This window comes from Rhamphochromis sp. 'chilingali', assembly GCF_963969265.1.
Source record: "Rhamphochromis sp. 'chilingali' genome assembly, chromosome: 2".
In the NCBI taxonomy this organism is placed as follows: domain Eukaryota; kingdom Metazoa; phylum Chordata; class Actinopteri; order Cichliformes; family Cichlidae; genus Rhamphochromis; species Rhamphochromis sp. 'chilingali'.
Window position 1 is genome coordinate 18,007,802 of NC_137930.1, and position 24,602 is coordinate 18,032,403.

At 38.2% G+C, this 24,602-nt stretch overlaps 1 protein-coding gene across 1 annotated transcript; it reads left to right on the top strand.

Moving 5' to 3' along the window:
• Positions 1 to 2,692: 2,692 nt before the first annotated feature.
• On the top strand, positions 2,693 to 8,373 carry dolpp1 (dolichyldiphosphatase 1). Its single transcript, XM_080876706.1, has 8 exons — positions 2,693 to 2,807; positions 3,481 to 3,581; positions 3,756 to 3,840; positions 4,918 to 5,017; positions 5,316 to 5,414; positions 6,356 to 6,484; positions 6,622 to 6,711; positions 7,125 to 8,373. Exons 1-8 carry the CDS (start codon positions 2,732 to 2,734, stop codon positions 7,159 to 7,161), a joined length of 717 nt encoding a protein of 238 aa, XP_080732832.1. The 5' UTR covers positions 2,693 to 2,731; the 3' UTR covers positions 7,162 to 8,373.
• Positions 8,374 to 24,602: the final 16,229 nt, after the last annotated feature.

A 24,602-nucleotide genomic window follows, 5' to 3' on the forward strand; every position in this document is an offset into this window, starting at 1 on the left:
CACACTAGCACCTACCACAAAATTACAAATCTACTAACATTTAGCTCGATTATAGCACTGCTCGGGTGGATACAGGCATAGTTTAAAGTCAAAAATGTTTTTGTTTCATCATTTGCTGCTCCTTTTAAACTATTTAAAGTAATAAGAAAGAGATGGCGGCACACAAGAGGTAAAAGCTCTGTAGTGATTCAATAGTAAGCCACAAATCTTACAATAACTTTGTATAACAAGTCTGGATAACTTGTTACTTTTTATCCCAAAAGAAAGACATTTTAATTTTTGAAAAAAAGGACATAAATGGGAATCAAAAATTCCTTACACTGCATTTATGATCAGGTTTGTCTTACAGCCTGAAAGTTTGTATTCAAAGTTAAGGCTGTTTCCAATATGAACTCATGCAACCAATTTAAAATAAAATTATAATATTTGAATCATCTAATTTTAAGAGATAAGCCATGATCTTGATATTAACCTCTGTGCAATATTTGTTTCCCTCCCCTGTATAAAATGAGAGTTACGCCTGTGGATGGGTGAGGTACACCAAGCGGAGTTTGTAAATACATTTGGCTAATACAACAGCCAGACAAAGGTTATATGATCACTAATTGTTAAAGCTCTTTTAGAGAAGTATTGATGTTTGTGTGTGAACTTTATAAGCAATTTAGTTTATTTAAATTATGTTAAACTGACTGGCAAATTGTGGTATAATATACAGGTGTTCTGATTATTTTATATAATGTCTTTGATATAAATAAGGTGTACAAAATACCTAAAAAAACAAACAAAAAAACCCCAAACTGTATAGCTCCAAGTTATAGTATTTAACCATAGATATTATAAAGAATAAACACAAAGCAGGTTGTGCCAGAGTTTTATAGTTTTGGATTTACTAATTAGTTTATATTTTGTTTTGTATTTTGGTTTTTAATTCAGTTTAGTTTAGTTTTTACTTTTCATTGCTTGACAATGTTTAGTTTTACTTTTGTTTTTATTAGTGTCAGTGTTAGGTTTAGTCCCTTTTGTATAGAGTGCATATGCCAGATGCAAGATTTAGAATTCTCAGTAGAAGTATCATTGCAATAAAAAACTGAACTTTTTTGAAAGCAGTTGACTCTCAGTCTTTTAGACATCCAAAATTTCAATAAACATGTCTATTAAAGCCTCATCAGCTCAATTATGATAACAAATTTTCCCTCTGTATTAGTATTTTTATTTTAGTTTGTTTGCAAAATTGTTTCAGTGACTTTTAGCTTTTCTTGAAAATCTAGTTTTTATTTTAGTTAAGGAAAATATTTTTCACATCTAGTTTTCATTTTCAGTTCAGCTTTATTTAACTATAATAACCTTGGCATGAGCACATCCCCTGCAAGTGTGGCATTATTGTATATTGCACACCTATAACCTGAAAGAGACTGGTCATCTATAGTTAATGTGGGAACCTATGTGCTGGAGTAGCATTACCCAGCACCTTGGCACCACTGACTGGTTTGTAAAGACCGCTGCACTCTTCATTGGCTAACAGCTGGTTAATTCCAAGGCATAAGTCACTGAGCTTCTGGCTTCCTGACATTTAGAATGATAAAAATTTGCAAAATGGACACAAATATGACACAAAAGGAATGACTGAGCCCATAAAATCATCAGGAAAGTGTTTACAGGGGTTAGAGCTGAAGGCAGTTTTCCCACAGACTTCTGTAGGACTAAAGTCTTTTTGCAACCACAGCGATTTGCCCCTTGTGGTCAAGAAATAGAAAGCTACGCCCATGTTTAGTTGTTTAATATTCTCAAATAAACCCTTCTGGCTTTGAACATTGTTCAGGAATGATGGCGGGCCAGTAAAGTGTAGGATAGTGAAAAGGCTCAAATTAATCTTAATCAGTAATGAAATTAATTCAAAATGCACTGATACCCCCATATTGGCCCTGCCATTCACCTATTAGCAATTAAGATGACATTTATGTGTTGTGTGAAGGCTAAATGTACAAATATTTCAAAACACTTCAGTTTTTTAAAAAAAAATTAAATAATCTGCTTCTTGGACACAAGGTGGAGTAGGCATCTATTCCAAATAAAACAAGTAAAATAACACAAGTAAATATTAAAAAACAAACAAATCCACAGACCACTTGCATTTGTGTTTACCTTAAAATCTTAAAGTCAGTGTATCCCTATAATTAGTTTTGAATGACAGTTCCACTTTTTAAGTGGCTTATAATGGATCTATACAGTATTAGTCACAGTTTATCAAGTCTCCTGTAAGGATAATTTATACCATAGCCTTTGTAAAGGTTAGCTTAAGAGTACTAAATTATGTTTTGACATTTGACAATTTGGCTCAAATTAATTCATATTTTAACACACAAAGAAATCTCAGATGCAAATTAGGTCAGTTATTCAAGGGGTAAGCAATAGTCTGGGTTCATGCCTTAAATTAATTATTATTATTAATTTCATGCCTTAAATTAATTAAGACAATTGTAGATCATACATGTTTTTGAATGAGTGCATTTTTGGTATTTTAATGTAGGCGGCCCGTTTTTTTTTTTTTTGTTTTTTTTTGTTCATTCAATAATTCTTCTCTATGGACAAAATAGCTCGTCTGCAGATTGCAGCTGGGATTGGTCGTCGCTTCCACTGTCAGGGGACGTTTAAGTGCTGAGCTCCGCTCTCCATTGGCTGGACACGTGTCTGGGCGTTTCACTGTGGGACTGCCCGGTTGTGTCCGGGTAAGATGGCGTTGGAAGAGCAGTGCTCGGCACCACCTCGATGGCGGTCCATATCTTTGACACACGTAGAGTTCCCCGAGGGTACGTACACTTAGCGTCTTTATGTGTCTGCTGAAGCTCTGTCGACACTGGCTGTTGTGTAATTTTTCGGGCAGTGCGTGTTTTGTTGCTGCTGAATGAACACGGCCGTCGGTGTTGCTGCCAAATTGTGAGCTGCTGTAGAACCAGCAACACAGCGGGAAATGTAACCCGGACTGCAAAATTGTGAGACAGCGTCGCATGCGCAGTTTGTCACAATGTCCACAATGAAGGCTAGTTAGCCTGCTAGCTGTCTTTATATCGTCTTCGGTATTTTCTTTCCGCTCTCTGCTAATACGCCGTGTACTGTAACGGTTATTTGGCCAAACTCAAGTATTTAAAAAATAGGAAAAAAAAGGTATGACTACAGTAGAAATAAATTGGTACTCCTCGGAAAGCATTGTAGCCAGCATTGTAGCTAACATACTAGCTAGTCCCATGGCCTGATACTGATCAGTGTGACTGAATCTCATTGCACGTATATGTTTGAGTTGCACCCAATAATGTGCTCTGTTAGTTTAAATATGGCTTAGCTACTTAACCACACCAGCTTCCTTCTTGTAGCCACAGTGTCTTGGTCATCCGGGTTCACTGAGAGACACAACTTGTCACTCCCACCAGTGACTTCTACTGTTTATGTGCCATTTAATATCTGTAATCTGTTAATGTGTTTTAGATGATCTGACGGGACACTTGCTGGCCTACATCAGCCTCATCCCTATAGCAATTCTTGTGGGCTTTGTTACACTCATAGTGTTTAAACGGGAACTGCACACGGTGAGTCCTGCACATGTACTTGACAAAGTTGTGGTTTTAGAAAGGGCACAATATTTAAAAGTCCGCCTGTGAAACTGTCAATTGTCTCACAGGAACTTGATCAGCATTGTCAGACAGGGCAGAAGTATGCAAACACTCATGCATTGCCTTTTTTTTTTTCTCTCATAAAACTAGATTTCCTTCTTTGGAGGGCTTCTCCTGAATGAAGGAGTGAACTGGCTGCTGAAGCACATTCTCAGAGAGCCGCGCCCATGCGCAGGTGGGTGAAGGAACAAGTTTTTTCTTTTCTTTTTTATGTATAGCAGGTTGGGTTGGGCAAGCATTACAAAAATGTAACGGTAGCTAGAGTTCATCTTCTGCTATCAACCACAATATCTATTCAGGCGCACAGCACTGAAACCTGAGACTACAAATTTATCTTGCTATTATCTCTTTATCTCCGAACTGTGTGATGATGGCATCAAGATGATTCGAGAGCCCCAATTTAATATAAAAATTGGCTTATAGCATCTATTTTTTTTTTCGTCCAAATTTTTTTTGTTTTGTCAAATATTGAATTAGAGCTAAATAGAAGTACCTGTAGAAAATGCCGATATCCACTTCAGCTTTATGAGTAGTTTTATTCTTTTACTAAACCCAAAACAATGCCTGCACTGGATACGCTGATCAGCCACAACACAAAAACCACTGGTCACCTCATTAAATGGAGAATATTGGGCTGATGGCGTTTCTCTTTAGTTTGTAGTTGCAGTCCACCTAACATGCCACTCCTGCCTTATCCTCTTGGTGAAAGTACTCAGTTTGAGGCTACATAATAGATGTGGCCCAGTGGCTACACCCATCTTTTATTTTGTCCTAACCTCACTACTTGACAAAAACTCCTCAGGAACATAATAATAGGCCATATCCAGCCTCCAAATGTCCCAGGATTCTATCATCATCATTTGCTGGAATAACTGGAAAAAGCTCACTAAAAGACCCCACCCCACAGCACCCAGGGGATCATCTGCCATTGACCCAGAAATCCTGTGCCAATGCTCCATCTGTTTAAGAGTGGGACGTACACATTGTTAGACACATGGTATTATACTTTTGGTTGATGAATACTTCATTGAAGGGGAGAAACGTTTTATTGGCTGATAATAATGGCTTTGTTTTCTTTTGTTTTTTTTCCCTCTTCTTCCAGGTTTTTGGACAAGAGCATTTAATTGTTTTCTTTATGCATGATTAAAAAAAAACTGAATAATTTTTGGGTTTTGTTTGTCATAGCCGAACTGTTGTAAATAAAACCAATATTGTAAATTAATGTTTATAAGATTCTGTTGTCTCTCTGCAGGGGCTCACACAACCGTGCACACAGAGTATGGGATGCCCTCCAGTCATTCCCAGCTTATCTGGTTCTTTGTTGTTTACTTCTTTCTTTTCCTGTATTTAAGGTGAGTTATTTTGTTGTTGTGTGGGGAAGTTTAATGATAGAAACATAGTTGTGAAATAATTCAAATTGCAGCAGCTAGTTGACAAAGTGAATTTAGTCTAGCAGTAGGACTAATGCAAACATGCAATGTGTATTGTGTGCATCTCAAACAAGCATTTCATTTCTAGTTTTCATCTGGTGCTCAGTTTGGTTATTTGAGGTCATTACAAGAATGGTTTGGGCTATCAGTAATTATTCCACCTTAACTTTAAAATGTGCCAAACTGCTGTATATTATTATTTATTCTTTTTCCCCGTCAGAATGCATCAAACGAACAATGCTCGATGTGTGGACCTTCTGTGGAGACACATACTGTCCATTATCCTCTTGGGCATAGCCTTATCAGTGTCATACAGCAGGTAAAATCCAATCCCTATCCTCTGCACATATCCCAGATCATTGCTAAAATCTGAAGTTCATAGAAGAGTACTCTAACAAACAGTAATATTAGTACTTGTTTTACTAAAGTTGACCCTCATTATATAGGTCTTATGCATGCACTGTACACCACATCCTTGCCCTTTTTCTTATTAACTGTTTTCTTGGCCCTTGTTATGATAAACAGGAAGGTTGTTTTATTTATTTATTTATTTTTGCTGGTTCAGGAGGTTCCCAGCATGTTATGTGATCATTTGTGACACTAGACTACATGCCTGTACTCTGTTTACAGATGCCCATTCAAGTCTGCACTTTCATGAGCCATCTTTATTTGTTGAGTATGTTTAGGACTTTAGTCCATTCATGACTGTTCAGTAGAGTTACAGAGTGAAGCTGCTTCCCTCGCAGGTGATCTTTGGGGGGGAGGGAGAAACGCGTTATTTCAACAGAAGTCGATTTAAAGTCAAGGAAGTTTTGACCTGAATTGGCAACCATTACTGATGTGATGGGGACGCAGAGCTCAGTGGTTCTGTATTGGCATTTCTGCCAGAAATTGCATAAGCAACACTCGATATACTTGTATATTCTTATAGGGCTTTTTATGTTCTCTTTTCTATAAATAATTGAGATATTGACCTTTTTTTTTTATTTATTTATTTATTTTTTTAAATTAGATGGTGGCAATTATTTGATGAAATGAAGGACTTAAGTTAACTGTCTCAACTTGTGAAGCATGAATGTCAGTAGTGGGTGTAAAACTCAGAGATGACATTTGACCAGGCTGCTCACACTTTGCAAAGAACTTGATTTCCTTTGTAACAGCATCACTTTTGCTGAGCCGATAACACTTTGAAATGGTTTAAAATGCATTTTGATTTTTTTTTTCTTCTTCTTTTCTCTTACTTACTTACTCATTCTTCAGAGTCTATTTGTTGTATCACACCTGGAGCCAGGTTTTCTACGGTGGAGTGGCCGGTAGTACGATTGGCATAATCTGGTTCTTTATTACACAAGAGGTGCTGACACCAATATTCCCCAAAATAGCTGCATGGTAAGTAGTTCTCTCATTTTCTGCTTCCTTCATGTGTCACAGGGGAGGGCAACTCATCCTCTGCCTGAGTTGCATGAAAATGGTCTAGTATCTATTGTCTAATGTTCATATTTTTCTTTCTTTTAAACAATTCACAGGCCAATATCAGAGTACTTCCTGGTACGAGACACAAGCCTGATCCCAAACATCTTGTGGTTTGAGTACACAGTGACCAGATCAGAGGCACGGTAAGATACTGTGGTGGTGGTAATGGCATTTCACTCGCTTTTCTACATCTGTGATTATCGAGGCCTGACTAAAACACTTGGTGATGGTAGCAGCTAACATGTTGGCAAGCCAGGAATAATTCGTTGCTAATTAGACGTGACACATTTAGAGGTCTTCCTGTTTTCTTTCTACTGTGCCGTTAACTGAATGAAAATTTGACAGGAGTGTTGTTCAGCACTTTCAAAGCTAAGTTCAGCTTCAGTAGCGCTGAGAGCTTGAGACAAAAATATTCATGTCACGTAGCTCCCTGCTTAGCAAGACCGTTGATCCATTGAAATGTTTGGTGCTTTAAATATGACTGGGTCTCCTAATATTTTGAGTTTGCTAATTTTCTTTTTTTTTTTTCTTTTTTTTTTTTCTTTTTTCCTTCCAGGAACAGACAACGAAAGCTTGGAACAAAAGTTCAGTGATCTACAAAGTTCATTTGTGAAACTGAGTTTAGGACCACACGTGCACACAGATACATTCCCATTTACAGACGCAAACAAATGTTCACTCAACCCCTCCCCCCCCCCCCCCCCCAACCAAAAAATGGCATAAAAAGTAAACACAAAAACGACACTGGAGAACCATCATCTGGACTGACGTGGTTGCAAAGGAGTAAAGGGCAAAAAAACAAACAAACACAAAAAAAATATTTACAGGTGGCAGGAGTGCCTGGACCTGGCCCGGAGCCTACAGCCTGAGCAAGTCCGTCCCCACGCCTCTCCTCCTTGTACAGCTTGCCTAAAAATGCTCTTCAGTGCATGCAAGACTGTGTAAGAGGCATACTATTTAATGATAGATTAATATATATATTTTAACTATAAACTCGCGCTGACAGTAACGGTGTGTTGCAAGAGCTTCAAGGGGCCAATTACAGGAGCCTTTGCTCAAGTTTCAAACAGATTGATGGGCGTCATTGCAGCATGTACTTAGTGATTCCTTTTTTTTTTTTTTTTTTTTTTTTCTTCCCTTTAAAAGAAATATTCTGATGGATACTATAGCTGGTGGGGTGGGTGGGTTGATTATGGCTTTGTTAGGGGTGATGTGGAGTCGACCATTTTTCATTGTTATAGACTAGAGAATGAACAGTTTCTAAAATTGGTTATGATGTAGTATAAATATGAAATTGCACTTTGTTAAATTTACAAGTTAAAATAGGACTAACACTAGTTAAGTATCATGAATGACCTTCCCTGTCTTTTTCCCTCATTGGGTTTTGCTTTGTGTCTCTGCCAGTCCTCATAATAATGATATTAGACTCCAAAGCTGATCTGTAAGCAGTGTAAATTTAATGAACCTTCTGAACTAACAAGCTATAAGTTATGGTTTCTGTTCATATCAACCTTTAAGTGGCACAGCAGTGGGTTTGAGTTATTCTTTTGTTGTTGAACACACTTTGGACCGAGGTGTTTTGTTAATGCCTCTTGCATAGTAGCAGCCTGGGAACAGAATTCTGGGATTTGTAATTTTGTTTTTCTTTTTTTTTTTTTTCAGCAAGTTTCAGGTCTTTTCTGCAGTTGCGGAGACCCTTTTTAAAATTTTCCTTCTCCCCACTTTTCCCAACACAACATTCCATATCAGATAGTGAGAAAATGAGTGCTGAGGGTGGACTTTTTTTTTTTTTTTTTTTTTTTTTCTTTCAAGACAGGAAAAAATCCTCAGGTCAGTAGCAGCATGTGATTATGCTTATTCCTCAAAGCCTGCGGCAGCTGATGTTGGAAGCTGTCAAGTGAGCGCCGAAGCTGATTTTTAAGTGTCACCATTAGCTCCACAAAGGGAAGTAGATCTATAGTTTGTTTTGGGTTTTTTTTTTTTTTTTTTTTTTTTTTTTTTCTCGTATCTTGGTTTTTTTTTTCCATGTGTAACCTATATCAGGCTGAATAAAAATGTGTTTATGTACAAGTGATGGTCAAATGTCTTACTTTGAAATATAGTGACACCTTGTAATGGCTAACACATTCACTTGACTAGCAAAAGGTTGCTGGTTTGATTCCAGCCCTTTGGTGTTGAGTTAGGAAGGGCAAGGCCAGTGTGAAGTTGCCAAATCAAACATGAACAGCTACCTGCTGTAGTGACCCCACTGTGACCATGGATCAGTGGAAAATGGTTTCATTGCTTACATATAAAATTTTACTTTGTAGCATATTTATTGAGCCAATACGGCACTTAAACAATAAGACAAACACTACTCTGTTTAAAAGAAAAAAAAATGCATTAAAAAAAAAAAAAGTTCAGCTTGGTTATAATTTACAATTTGGACTGCTACATCTTTTCCAGCATTCTCAGAAAAAAAAAAAAAAAAAAAAAACATCCTCACTTTTTCCAGTGGCCCTGAACCTCTTCTGTAGCCTACAAAGTTTTACCAGAATTTACTCAAAACTTTTCAAGCTGTGTTTGCAGACATAATGACACACATGCAAATGATGCCAAAGGCATAACCTTGGCTGAAGCTATTACAAGCAATGACACACACAGTACGTGTCATTGCAAATTTTGCTAGGAAAATGTTAAATGTGCAGTGATTTATTGAAATTTGCAAACATACATGGAAATGCAGCAAACAAGGCAAAAACAGTTTGCACATTTCCAGCAAGTCTGAAAGTCAATATTTGGTACGACCGTCTTTATTCTCCAACATAGCCTGAGCTCTCTTGGGCAACTTTTTTTCAGCTTTGTTTCGTCTTAAGGAATAGTTTTCCAGGTTTCTTGTTGGACATTCAAAGCTTTTCTTTTGATTTTGTCTACCTTTTGTTCTTTTCTCTGTTAAGATGGTCCTGCATTGCTTTAATAATGTTGGGGTCCATGCTCTGGGGAGGCCAATCTGTGACCAGTGGTGGTCCATTGTGTCGCTTCTATCCAGCTATTCTGTTACTGTTTTAGCAGTGTGCTTGGGATCATTGTCATGCTGTAAAATGAAGCCAGTCCTGATGACATGCTTCTCAGATTTTATTGCTGGATAGATTAAAATCTGACAGTACTGATATATTTATTTATGAGTCGATCAGTTTTGAAAGCATCCTTGACACTATCATCAGTGTCATCACTCTAACATGTTCAAACGAATCACTTGTTTCCCCAGTCCCCCTTACTCTGCTGTAAAATGACAGTGAAACGTTGTTGTGGAAAATATGTTAAAATTCAGTTTTTTGCTTCATTTGCCAGAGACTGGGGAATTTAAACATGCACCGTATGTTAACACGATATGACCCAGTGTTGGTGACAAATCCATGCATCCGTCTGTTTAGTTGAAACAACGAACAAGCTCTCTGTCTTGTTAAGGGAACTTCATGCACTTCTCTTCCTCTATTCCCCAAAGTGACTGCTGAACACTGCTGAGAAAATACTTCAGGCATATCCTCACGACTTGCACGGCTCAAAAGAAACGTCTGCCCTATTTAAACGACCCATTCCATTTTTGATTCACTTTTCAGGTCCTACCTCAGACTATCCCCAAACACCCATCGGGAACAAGAATAGCCTAAATTATGAAGACTGCAGTCTATTTCTGTTCCTTCAAGCTATTACTTCTGTGTTGCACTGTTCAGTTAAGCAGCAAGCACTCCTGAAGAAAAACTCTTTGGATGTGATTCAGAGGAATGGCTCAGAGCTGTTTGGTCAGTCTCCACTCCAAATATGTCAGATGTTTAATTCTGGTTCTTCATAGTTCATCAAAAAATGAAGGCATCAAACTCTTGAATTAAGAGTCACAGAGGTATCTTGAACTTAAAGAAATGTAAATCAAAACAGAAACCTCTCGGCACTATTGTTATCAACTCAGCCAGACTTCTGTTTTTTAAGCGGTTAATAATGTTAAACGTGTGACCAGCTATCTCAAACAGGAGAAAGATAAAATAGTTTCTTTTAGGAAGAAAAAGCTGGTTGGGCCTATTTATTAAAGGGGAAATGAGATGATGCAAAATAATTATTCATCTTAAGTTTAAGTTTGTTTCCTGTTTTGCTTTTAAAAACTCACCATCTCCAATTCCTGCCCTTGTGTACTTTTCCAGCACTCCCACCTTTGCGTATTTAGTCTACATGTTCACTTTTTTACCACAACTACTTCTTGTCAGATGCCCTGCCTTTGTACTGACAGGATCATCAAACTGTTTATTAAACCACATTGAAAGTAATGATTGAGTTTTAAACTTTTTTCATCCTACTAAACCCTTCTATTGAGTTCATATTTGTCCAGCCAACCTGCTGAAGTTCAAACAGAACATCAAAATGGACAAGAAAGGTGATTTAAGTGGTTGTTCAAACCCGACCAGCTGGTGTGAGTTTTTCAGAAAGTGCTGATCTGCTGGGATTTCCCCACAAAACAACCTTGCCAAAAAACAAAAAAAGCTAAAAGAGATGAGATGTTTCCAAGTCCACGGATCTCAAACTCAGTGGGAGGGAGTTCCAGAGTTTGGGGGGTTACTGATGCAAAGGCTTTCGTTCTCATCCTTGTATGACGTACAGCCAGCAGGCCCTGATTACATCACCTCAGGGACCTGTTGGGGATGCATTGATGAAAAAGTTCACTGATGTATGTCAGTGCTTGTCCATCCAGAGCTCTAAAAGTCAAAACCAGAATCTTAAAGTTGACCCCGAAGTAATAGGATACTCCGTGTATCAACCATTTGCGACAGCTTGTTTTGATACTTCTTAAATTTGACATTTGTTTTTATATTAAAACATGTTTTAAGAGCTCTTAAGAAGGCTTCTGCTCTTTGTGCAGACAATAATCAACATGAAATTTCTTCTATAGACCACTCTGTAAATATCCTCTGTTGTTCCCTCTGACGTTGCAAAACCATTATGCACCACTGTCACATCGGTTGACGTGTTCATCAGCCTAAACATGAACATTGTTGTAAATCCTACATACAGCATCCTGCCGCTGTGAATACTTGCATCGCCAAAAATGTATCAGTCCACAGATGAAAATAGTCCCAAACAAATGCATTATTTAGTCCTGCTAAAAACTACAATGCCCAGCATATTCATGGAGAACAAATGGCTTCAGACTAATGCATTTCCAGCCTTTTTGTTTGTTTGTTTTTTGGGGGTGCGGGGGGTGGATTCTGCGCACCTACTGATGTGCGCTTTAATTAGTTCCCCGGAGAACAAATTAAATTGCTAATCAAACAGCAGCCCCAGTTAGATTAGTAAGCAGCTGTGTAATTCAGCTCCTCCACAGTGGAATGATTTGTTGGGATCTTGTGTGCCATGTTAATCGCTTAACGGCTGGCTGATATGTATAAATGGTACGTACCGATTTCAGCGAGGCTTTGTATTGTGTCGTGTTAGCCTGGCATTTTGCTTTTGTAATGGCAGCTAATGACACATGTGAGTTGTGCCAACCTGTGGCTGTGCGAAACCGAGACAAACAAAATGTCAAGCTCCTCATTCCTGTACAAATGACGTAATCACATGGTGGCGTGCTCGGAAGCATAAATATTATTTGTATGCACAATCTGAACATGATAAAAAAAAAAAAAGAGGGGACAGAGAATAAATCAAGTTTACTGGTTGTATTTTACAAGCTTATTTGTATTTGTCCCCTGATTTGGTTTCTTTCTCCTTTAAAAGCTAACCAGGCTTCTGTGAATAAAGGGCTGCCTCAACATTTATTACAACAAACACAATGGCTATCTTTCTAAGTTGACATTTCTGTAAGATTTTTACTTTCAGACAAGTTACATTTGTGCCAGCAGACACTGGCAAGAATTACAGTGTGTAATCTCACTGGAGGTTGGCAGCAACTTTGAGTGTGTTCTGTCTTGGCAATGGAAGCTGTTCAACATCTCTGTTCAGATTTAAAGAAATCAAGAAGCTTATAAAGGCTCCTTTCCCTTTCTGCAGTATTTACATGGTAAGAGTCGTACCATGATTTGACACAGTGATTCCAAAGAGTCTTCAGACAGTTAAATTATCAGCAAATTTCAGTGAAGTCCACAAGGCTTATTATTATCCTTAATTTGCTACATAAACTGTGTAAAACAAGCATTTACAACCAGTCTACATAAGTGATGTCCTACTGAAATAAATCGCCCCTTTAAAATACCGGCGACCACCAGTGCTACCCCTCAGCCTCCTCGTAGACGTGCCTATGGAATCAATTTCAAAATCCTCTTGACCTCCGACCTTGAACTTGAGGTCAAGGTCACTGTAGATCCCATCAGGGCGGATTTACTGTGGTGGCATGAGGTGGCCACCCCTAGTGCCACCCTAATTTTGCATATGGCAGTGTTGTTTATGAATATAAGCTAGCGTTAACACTTAACGCTACAATTAACACTGAATATGATTTCTAAAACTGAATATATACATATTGTAACTCCCCTTCTTTGAAAAATGGTTTACTCGAAACTTCAAAATGGCACAAGGATAAGTGTTATTAACCCAATAAATCAAAATGAGGTTTACATTTTTGGTGAAAAATACACAATTTTGTTCATGACAGAGTAGATTTCTGACTTTCTTCTGTCAATTTAAGCACGTAACACTTTAAAAAAAAAAAGTATGTCCAACGCCGCCCATCTGGTGGGGTGATGTCAATACCCTAAACTAAGTGCTTTCTATCTAACATTCACACTGCAATGAACACACTGAGAGCAACTCAGGGTTTAGTATCCTTCCCAAGGATACTTTGGTTGGAGCAGTCAGCTTTCCAATTAGTAGAAGACCTGCTGTACCTACTGAGCCACAGCTGCCCCAGAAAGTGAGGCAAGTTAGATTAACTTATTTGTTTTTAGTAAGAATTACTTAAGGTTGATGCAGTCATTTGAAAAAAAGTTTTCACAGGGCTTAAAAAAGCTTGTAAAATCACCATAAACAGCAATAAACGTGCAGTGTTTGTTTTCTGTATGAATTTATCAGTCACTTACATTGTTATGAAGGGATTTTGGACCACTCTTCCTTAAAATATTGCGTTGGCTTGTTGATGCACAGCTCTCTTAGGGTCCTTCTACGGCATTTCAGTCAGGTCTATGTCTGGACTTTGACTCTGCCATTGCAGCACCTCGATTCTTTTCTTTTTCAGCAGTTCTGTTGTAGATTTGCTTTGTACCACTGTGCTCGATAGTTGGTTTGAAGTGCTGGTGCTAAGTTGAGATGTTCGGTTGTCTCCAAATGTAGTGCTGAGCATCATCCCCAAACATCTTCACTTTGGTCTCATTTGTATGCTGCACTGTCAGTGAACTTTAACATGCCGACTCAGCATTATAGAGCCTGAGATGTAAGCTTTTAGGCTTTTTGCCAGCTTCTCGACATTGCACAGTCTGAACATGGGGTGAATTTGCTGGGACATCCACTCCTGGTAAGATTATGGCATTGTGTGAACACACACTTGAATGCTCCAGACCTGGATTCTGCTTTTATAGCAGAGCTTACACTTCCTGATCAGGTGCATTTGATTAGCAGCGCCTAGTTGCTACTTACCCTCTTAGTTCTGATGAAAGCAATCAGGATGTAATTAGTTTTGTATCAGCTGTAGCACTGGTATCACTGGTATGAACCCAAGAGTGTAACGAGGCAAAGAAGCTCTACTTAATTACAAGTTAAATGAACGTCAAAATGAGTTTATTAAATGGTAGTTAAATCAGTGTTCCTGTCCCTGTGTGGTGTGGGGCACCCAAATACAAGAAAATCTTTACATTATATACAAAATGTAGATATTATGTTTAAGTTAATGTTATTTTCTCTCTCTCGAGGCATGCAGTGAGTTTACATTTTTAAATAATAAATAAAGGTAAGTGAATTTGTCACAGAAAGACAACTTTCTGAAAGGCAACAGCATAAATTTAGAAGAACATATCTACTGAGAATTGGACGATCTTGGAACTGGATAGTAGAATGAAACTGCAAAAAATGGCAAAGACAAGTGAAGTATGCTCAGAGAAAAGGTCAAACACAGAGAAGGCTACTCTCTTTGTCAGCAAAAAAACAAAAAGAAAAAACTTTTTCTATCCTCCACAGATGGGAATATTGTCAAGGACTGAAAACAGGCATACCCAGAAATACCAACAGCAGATTGGAGCACAATCTGAGTGAAGCATGAAAGACCGCTTTGGAGATGAACAAAATGTCCTACTAAAACCTAATGTACTCACAGTTTTATGATCAACAAGGAATAAATAATGATGTTCATGCAAAGAATCATAGCAACACTTTAACCCTATATTCATATTATATTATATTCATATTATAGTTATAGGAAGAATGAATTAGCAGCAAAATTTTATATATATATATATATATATATATATATATATATATATATATATATATTATAATTATTAGACACTCAAACTGCAATATTTATTGAAGCCAAATACTTTATCTTCATCTTGAACATCAATCCCAAATACATCTTGTTGCTGGATATTTTTGGTTTAGAACAGTGTGGTATCTTCCTTTAAAAAAAGTAAAATCATTTGCTTAGATGTCTGATTGCCAAATAAATTAAATTCAGTTATTGAAGTTAGTGTGTCTCATTGTATTGAAACTTTGTATCCTCATATTGGGAAATGTTGACTTTATTGTGTTATGCTGTGAAAGAACCCGATGACTGCATATGTGGACCCCCATTACTTAGAGATGTGTGACTGCTATGGAACAAAGTAATAACTTCCTGCTCATAGAAGAAGCTTAGTATATATACTTATTAGGTTCAGCAAATCACAAATGGCTAGGAGAAATTAAAAATGGATTGCAAACAGGAGCTCGGGTTTAAGGATATTAAAAACAGGATTCAGTCTCTAGGAAAAATGGAAATAATGATTTTTAGTATATTTTGTATGTTTTCCTCTATTTGCATACCTAATGAAGGTAATTTTCAGCATTTAGATAACATATGCTCTAACTACAACTATAATTCAGTCTACATGCTATGATGGAACAAACCTATGTATTCTGTATGCTTTATATTTGACTTTACTGTTGAATGAGTACCACTAGATGGCACCCAGCGCACATTGGCAGTGAGCAGGTTGCCGTCACACACACAAAGATAGTAAAGGTTTATTGGAACTCACCACCAATCAAAACACAAACACTGCACCAATTTGCACCTGCTGTGTGGCACAGTTAAATTAAATAAAACACAATGGAAAAAGAAAACCCCCAAAACAAAATACAACAAAAAGGACAGTGGAAGTGTTTTTGGGAGAGGTTGATGTGACAGAACAGCTGTGAAGAATTGCACTTACACACTTAAAAGAAGCAAAGGATTCATTGGTGTTGTGACAGAGAAAAAGCTGCAAGTTAATGTGTGTTTTAATCATGTGATTCATATAATACTGTATGTACGTTTGACATTAGCCATTTACTATTAGCTTGTCACGTTATTGTCTTCCAAAAACCACTCCCACTGTGTTTTCCAAGTTGTTGTTTTTTGTGTGCTTTTGACGCATTTTTCATTTGCTGATGTTTTTTTGAAAAAAAAAAATGCAGTGGATATGACCTTTCAGGGCCACTGTATTTTATGCTTCAGATTTGTTGAGTGAAATCCCATTTAATACTCTGTCTCTGTGCATTGCACTTGCACAGTTCTGAAATTTGCTTGTAAACTATATTTGCTAACAATAGCTGATAAGAACTCCAGCCTCTCATCTAAATATGGTAACTTGTAGCTCCCAAATACTAACACAGCATCCTCCAAAATGCTAAAGAAAAAGGGAATTCCAAAATCACTGGGTGATGGCTCTGTCCATCTTTGATATATAGTCCAGATACCACAACAAGACTGATATCACCTTAAAAAATCTAAGTGTTTCACAAAATACTTTGGCAGTATACTTGCTCGTTTCCTCACACGGATTTCTTTTTCTTCTTTTCTTGTTCAATAGTGTTTAATATGTTGGGAGCGACTGTCTTAATCCTAGCTCACTGGGTTCATTGATTAAGTCATAAGTCAGTTGATATACAGCCAGTGCATGAGAAATACAGTATGAGAAAATATGGCGAAAGTTCACCCTCACGTTGGTTTGATTTGATTATCCTGATTTTGTTTCCAGTTTGTGGATGACAACAACACAACTCTCTGTTTTATTTTTCAAACAGAAGATCTTGCAGGTGTATAAATTCTTGCTGTACTGCACACCGAGAAGCTATGGGCAGACACAACACTTGTGGAGCACTGGAACACATAATACAACCAAAACCACTGTGCATCACTGGATACAGGAAACTCCCAACAACCTGCTGTTTTGAGCATCCTGGTGTCCAGCCCTCACAATATGATTTTCACATTTTGCCTATTTTTCTGCTTCCGGCACATTGAACTGTTCACTTCCTGCCTGTTTGGTCCAAGTCCTTGATAGGTAGGATATGAGCAGATAAACAATGTTATTCTTTCCACTTTCAGCAGCTTTAATGTTGTTGGAGAACTATTTGACCAGTCTAACTGATCAAACTGGAGCTAATTTTGACTTACTGGGCATTTTAGTGTCTAGTGGTGCAAATTCTTCTATAGCTGAATGAAAAAGAAAGTTAGTGTTAAAAAAGTTAGTTGGTAAAAAGAAAGCGAAAAATGAAGATTCAACAGCATCTTGAACCATCTTTAGCAGCAATAGCATGCAGTATTTGTTTTCTGTATGACTTTATGAGTATTTTTCATTATTGTGTAGAAATTTCAGTTCACGGAGGTGAAGGCATTCATTTAAATACAGCCGTCCTAAGGTTCCACCACAGCATTTCAATCAGATTGGAGTCTGGGGGATTGTAAGATCTTGATTCTTGTCTTTTTCAGCAATTCTGTTGCAGACAGTCTGATCTTGGAATGAGTTTCTGGGAATGTCCACTCCTGGGAAGATTGTGGTATTTGGGTTAACACACATCTGAATGCATCAAGCCAGCAAACTGCAAAAACCTTTGCTTTTACAGAGCTGCTCGTACTTATTGATGATGAATTAATCAAATAATTAGATTAGCAGTACCTGGCTGCTACTAACCTTCTTATTTTGTATGGAAGCAGTCGGGATATAATTAGTTTTATATCAAGGATAACACTGGTATCAGATTGCTGTAAGTCACATCATCTCAAAAGTGTAACAAAGTAATTGAGCTCAACTCAATCTGATGTAAATGAACTTGGCTTATTTATTTATTTGTAAAAAATACATTCAGAAAATATCACATGAATGACTTTATTCATATATTCATTTGTTCCCCATTTAAGTGGGCAGAGGTCCCTGTGTGGTGAATGGGGGACCTTAATCTAAGAGAATCTTAAAATTACATACAAAATGTAAATACTTAATTCCTATGGAGGCAGTAAGGATGTACTCTGTTTTTTCCACAGGACCACACAGAGTCCAGGGAGAAATTTCATTTTCACACGAGTGTATTTATTAAAGAAATTTCTCTAGCTGTTAGCTCTACCTGTTAAATAGAGCTGTAAAAACTTCATTTCGTGCAGTCAAAATCATCTGTCATATGCATCGCTGGCTATTCAGCCTGCTTTAATTAAATGTGATTTAAGCAGGCTGGGGAGTTATTTCTAAGAAGATAGACTATGGCATGTTGCTGCACTAAAATTATGATAACTGATTTGCAATTAAATACCGGAGAGAATGTTTTACAGCTCTAATGCATTTTTTTTACATGCAATACAATAGGGATTTAAATCAAGATATAAATGAATTGATAAAGTAATTAAATGCATCTCATTTTGTTTTGTTTGAATAGAAACTGAAGTAACTGATGGAAGCTTTCGTGGTAAATGGAAGAAGAGTAACTGGAATAAAAATACATTCCCATCTTAAATGTAGTGTAGTAATAGGATGAATTACCATAAAATGGAAGTACAAATATTAAAAAGTCTGATGCGCTTCAGTAAATATCATTTATGTAAGTAAACATAATTTTCGTGTAAATACTTTTAATGGCCAGACCTCTCTCCCTGTCTTTACATAGGCTTTCCACTTGGGGGCAACAAACACTCACCTGCACGGGTTGGTTGGTTCAAGGACAAAACCGCTATTTAAAGGACAAAAAACTAAGGTAATTGATATCGTCATTAAATGTTACTGAAGTCTACTATTAGTTTCACTACACATCTAACAAATGGCTGGTAGACTTAAGAAGTGAAAGACTTTGTAAAAGCTTTGATTGCTGAGATTTCTTTTTTAGACCTGTCCTCTCACCTCCAGCAGTTTTATTCTTTATTTAGACACAGAGAGAGAACACTGAGGGAAAGAGACAAGAGTCTCCGACAGGTCCCGCTCCTGGGCCAGTTTCTAAACGTGTACTTCTATTTTTACACAATATCAAGCTCATGTTGCAATTTTAATATTCTCGAGGATGGAACAAACAGAGCAGTGGTACAGTTCTCAAGCTGTGGTCTGGCACTATTTATACCAGATATTGGTGTGCGTGAAACATCTGTTTATGTAGCCTACAGCTGCTTTTGTGAAACCCCAACACATTCTTATTCCCAAGGCATCACATAGTGATGCTTGTTCGGAAACCTTGGGTGTCAAATTTTAAAGCACTGGGAAACCCTGTAGCATAAAGGTAGCATTATGTCGCATTGTAAGCAGCTGTTTTTGACTGTTTTGCTTTTTTATCAATTAGCTCTGAGTACCTATTCTGCTTGTTTAGATTACTGATAAAAAAATGCATTATATTGCCACAAGTATTCACTCAAACATCCAAATCATTGAAATTGATATGTTTCAATCACTTACATGGTCACAGGTGTAAACAAAACAAAAAAACACAGAGGCATGCAGACTTATTCTACAAGCATTTGTTTAAGAATGAGTCGTTCTCAAGAGCTCAGGGAATTACTTGCTATTAAATATTCCATAGTCAACTGCTAGTGCTATTTTAACAAAGTGGAAGTGATTGGGAACAACAGCAACTCGGGCACAAAGTGGTAGACCATGTAAAATCACAGAATGGGGTCTGTGGAAGCTGAGATTCATAGTTAGCAGAGGTTGCCAACTTTCTGCCAAGTCAATCTCTCCAGACCTACAAACTTCATGTCATCTTCACATTAGCTCAAGAACACAGCGTAGAGCTTCATGGAGCAGTTTTCCATGGCCAAGCAGCTGCATCCAAGACTTAACTTGCCATACTCAATGCAAAGTGTTGAATGCAGTGGTATAAGCACATCGCTACTGGACCATTGTTACGCCGGTTTATTGTCGGTTTATGTCCGACAATAATTTCACGGACCAGCCTTTAAGGTGTTGTAGATAAATACAACAAAATAAAACCAGTACCGGTACAAAAAAAAATTATTCACAACACAAGGGAAAAGAAATAACGCTCAAAACTCATAAAAATCCTGAAAACCATAAATTTCACAACCGAGCCTCAACCCGGTACCAAAACGACTCACGGACCGGCCCAGGGGTTGGGGACCACTGCTCTAGAGCACTAGAAATGTGTTTTCTTCAGTAACGAATCACGCCTCCCCGTCTGGCAATATGGGGAGGCAGTTGTGACTGTGGCCACGTCCACACTGATCTCTCTGTCTTGGCCTCCCGTCCACAGCGAAAATGCAGACTTTTGAAAACGATGACGCACGTTAGTCATATGATGCAGTCATGTGAACAATTAAACTAAGATAGCAGAGGGGATTATACAGCAGTTGTTTTGTTTGCTCTCAATTTTGACAGCCCCATTGAAGCTTAATATCAGTTTGTACATGCTCCAGATAGCTTTTCTTCAAATTCTCAATTGCTTTTGCAACTTAGTACTTTTGTGTTACTCGCAGCAACAACTCCACCTCATTGTTAGTCCATTTAGAAAGAGCCAGAAAGTGAATAAGCGGCAGACAGAAATGAGGCAGGTCGAATCTTCTTGCGTTTACTGCAGTACTGGAACGTGAGTGTTTTCGGCCGTTTCAATGTGGATGTGCAACTCTGTAAAAACGACTGAAAACGCTAGTGTGGACGCGGAGCGTTTTCAGACGAAAACGCCGTTTTCAAATCTATCCGGGCTAGTGTGGACGTAGTCTGTATTGTGCCAAGCGTAAAGTTTGGAGTAGGGGGATTATGGTGTGGGGTTGCTTTACAGGAGCTGGGCCCCCTTAGTTCTTAATACTTCAGCATACCAGGACATCCCCAAACTGACTTTACAAATATGCTTCTGGAAGAATGGTCAAGAATTCCCATAAACGCTCCTAAACCTTGTAGAAAGCCTTCCCAGAAGAGTTGAAGGTGTTATAGCTGCCATTAGATTAAACCCTGTGGATTAGGAATTGGATGTTACTGACGTTCTTATACAGACAAATGAGCAAATACAGTGTAGTTTGGGTTAATATACAGCCTTTTACACTGGTTTTCAAAACCACATGTTAGAACTAACATCTGATATCTGCAAGAGGCTGATAGCATATGGTGTTTATGTAAAGCCCTTACAGTGCTGCTTTATCAAAGCTGCCCGCACCTCAGTGATATACACTATGGTCCAGATTTACTAATGTGTTTACTAAAGCGCAAACTGGGCTTTGACTTCCAAAAAACCCCCAAAAACATGCTGTTGGTCTTTACAAAGAGAGCGCAGCGAGAAGTACAACAGCTTATCGCTTACTTGCCATAATATAACTGTGACTCGTAATTTGCTTTGCACTACGAAATTTGATCCTGGTCATTTAGCTCACTGGTCTGCCCACTCTTTATTCCTGACCCCCTCTCCATCTTACGTTCGCCATCACACTTTCGCCTCCTTTGTCCTTTCTCTCTGTGCCCCCCTCCCATCTTCCTTTCTACATCTTTTCACCTGTTTTCTTTTACAGCAACACTTAACCTCTTCACGACTCCAGATCATCACTTTGCCTTACTACCTAGCCTTTTATGTCTTTTCAGTCTTCACTTCCTATTGATACCTTTTCCATTTCACAGCCGGACCTTTTTTTGTACTGCCTTCTTCCTTGTGCTGCAGTTGCTTGTACGGTTAACACAGCAGCCACGAACTGATTCAGGTGAAGGCCGATTTCTTTCAAAATTCCCCTTACTTTTGACTTCAGGGCACAAAGAAGATGTTAAAGGAACCAAACAACAAAATGTCTTTGCTAATTCACATCGCTTTAAAGTAAACTAACATGATAAATAACAGATTGCAAGACCATGACCTGTGCATTATTAAATGGTTTATACATGAGACTGAACTCAGTTAAGTTGAATCTGCGAGTAAAACTGTGCCAGTATTGACCTCGTTGTGTTTGTGCTTTTCTTGAGCTTTTGCTTCTTTGTATTATATTCACACACTTTCAGAAATAAGAAATAAGGGTACAGTAAAAGCTCCTTTCTGTCCTTACAGGAAGATGAATGTATCCCCTGGGGCTATTAAATGACATAAAGGTAACTGTGTGTACTTTTTAGAGCGCCAAAACTGGCACATATATGTTCCCAAATAGTAAAATCTACACACTTTCACTGTCTCCTCTAGATTTTATGAATAATAACAAAAATATAATATAAATAAATGGGTTCCCCTACACTGTTTTGCACCCTTTTTTAAAGGTCAGTTTTTGTAGACCAGAATTTATATGGCACTTTTCTAGTCCTACTGATCGCTGAAAGCTTTAGACTGAAAGCGACATTTAAGCATGTATTCATAAAGTGCTTTTAATCTTTACACTTCTATCCCACATTTGGCTCACAACCAATGCCAAATCACCAGCTAAGTCAGTGGTTCCGCGCACATGCACGCATGCGCGCACATGCACAAACACATCCTCCAACCACACACACCCATATGTTGCTCCATTGCGGTTTATTTCACATCTCAAACATTTAGTAAACAATTAAGCAAATACAAGTAATCTGCAATAAATTACAGGTAGTAAGGAAATAGACTACTAACTCTTTTAAGCTACGTCCGCACCTACACAGGTATTTTTGAAAACGCAGTTGTTTCATCCACACGTAAACGGCGTTTCGAATCACTGAAAACGGAGATTTTTTTAAAACTCCTTTTTTTTGTTTACTTGTGGACACAGAGGTCAAAGGTATGTGCCTTTTTTCACGTCACGCTGTGCGCCACGTTATTGTTTACATGAGATGAATTGCAGAATGGCAGATAGTCAGATTAACAGTATTTTGTCTCTATCTTCAGGTTTTACAGGCTTACATATACACACGCAGTTACTGTCCCACTACTTAGAAAGGCAGAGGCGTCACAGTGTAATTATTTTACATGTAGTTGGATTTTTCCTGTGTAATAATATTCAACATTGCTATCAATACATTTTTCAAAAAAAAAAAAGCCTCTCTGTGCAAAATGGGTTTAAAAACATAAACAGCTGTGGGATACTGTTTGTCCGTGATTTATTGTTGACTATTTTGAATGAAACGCTTGATTGTTCGATGATCACGCTTCAGAAGCTTTGCAATTTTGAGACTGCTGCATCCCTCTGCAAGATATCTCACTGTTTTTGACTTTTCTGAGCCTGTCAAGTCCTTCTTTTGACCCATTAATAATTATGCACACCTGATATAGGGTGTTGATGTCATTAGACCACACCCCTTCTCATTACAGAGATGCACATCACCTAATATGCTTAATTGGTAGTAGGCTTTCGAGCCTATACAGCTTGGAGTAAGACAGCATGCATGAAGAGAATGATGTGGACAAAATCTCATTTGCCTAATAATTCTGCACTCCCTGTAATTCTGCAGGGGAGACCTACCTTTGCACTTGTGCAGGTGAAACCAAAGGGAAGATATGCTTCACCATATTTTCTAGTCTTTGGCTTAGAATGAAGTTGGTTTGGTAACATGTTCAGCAATGCTTCATCTCCTGCTTTGCGTTTGTGTGGGCGCCCCGTGGTTGCAGTGTACAAGCATTGTTTTTTTTTTTTTCCCTTTTCATACCGCGCCCCCCCTGCAATGGCTCTGCGCCTCCCCTAGGGGGCAGGCCCCACACCTTGGGAAGGTCTAAGCTAAGTAAACACGCATGTGCTTGGACTTTGGGAGGAAGCTGAAGTTACCCAAGGAAACTCATACAGACACAGCAAGGACGTGGTTACTCTACATAAATAGGTTACAGCCATTCTTGGCTCAGGAGGTAGAGCAGTTTGCCCACAAATAAGTAGGTTTGTGGTCCTTCGTTGGCTACAGACTGTCCTTGGAAAAAATATTAAATATATAATAAATGTTTGTTTTTAAAAAACAAACAAACATATAAATGTTAATAATTACTGTGTATGGCCAATCTTAATTCACAGTTTCACCAAGATCGGCTCACCTGTTAAGGAGGAGACAGACAGACATATCTTTCTACAATTATAAGGCTGTTGTTGAAATTAAACCATATCAGCCTCGCTTCCCTAACTGTACCCATTTCTAATCTTTTCTAATCCCAATAAAAATGTTAAAATCGTCAGCTCTGCCACCTCCAGCTCAGCAAACCACACATTTTAGCCGGTCAGTCCTCTTCTCTCTAGAGCATACCTCCACCTCTTCAGGCTTGCTTGTTCCCTATGCTCACTACCAGAGATGGGCAGTAACGCGTTACTTGAAACGCGTTACTGTAATCTGATTACTTTTTTCAGGTAACGAGTAAAGTAAGGGATTACTACTGCAAAAACGGTAATTAGATTACCGTTACTTTCCCGTAGGAACGCTGCGTTACTAAAACCGTGATTTTTTTTGCGAGAATGTCTCATGACAGTGACGTAAGCGAGTGCGACCTTCGTGACAACAGCTGTGTGCAGATCAACAATGGATAATATATCGAGTGCGGGAGAGAGTATGAGCGTGCAGCGTTTAAAGCGTGGAAGTACTGACCTCATTTTGAGTTTGATTCCATAAAAAGTGACAAAAACATTAGTGTCCGTTGTATGTGGGAAGAAAACATCTTTTCACAGCGAAAAAAACGAGTGCACTACCACGTAATGGGAAACTCACAGAGAAACTCGCGGATT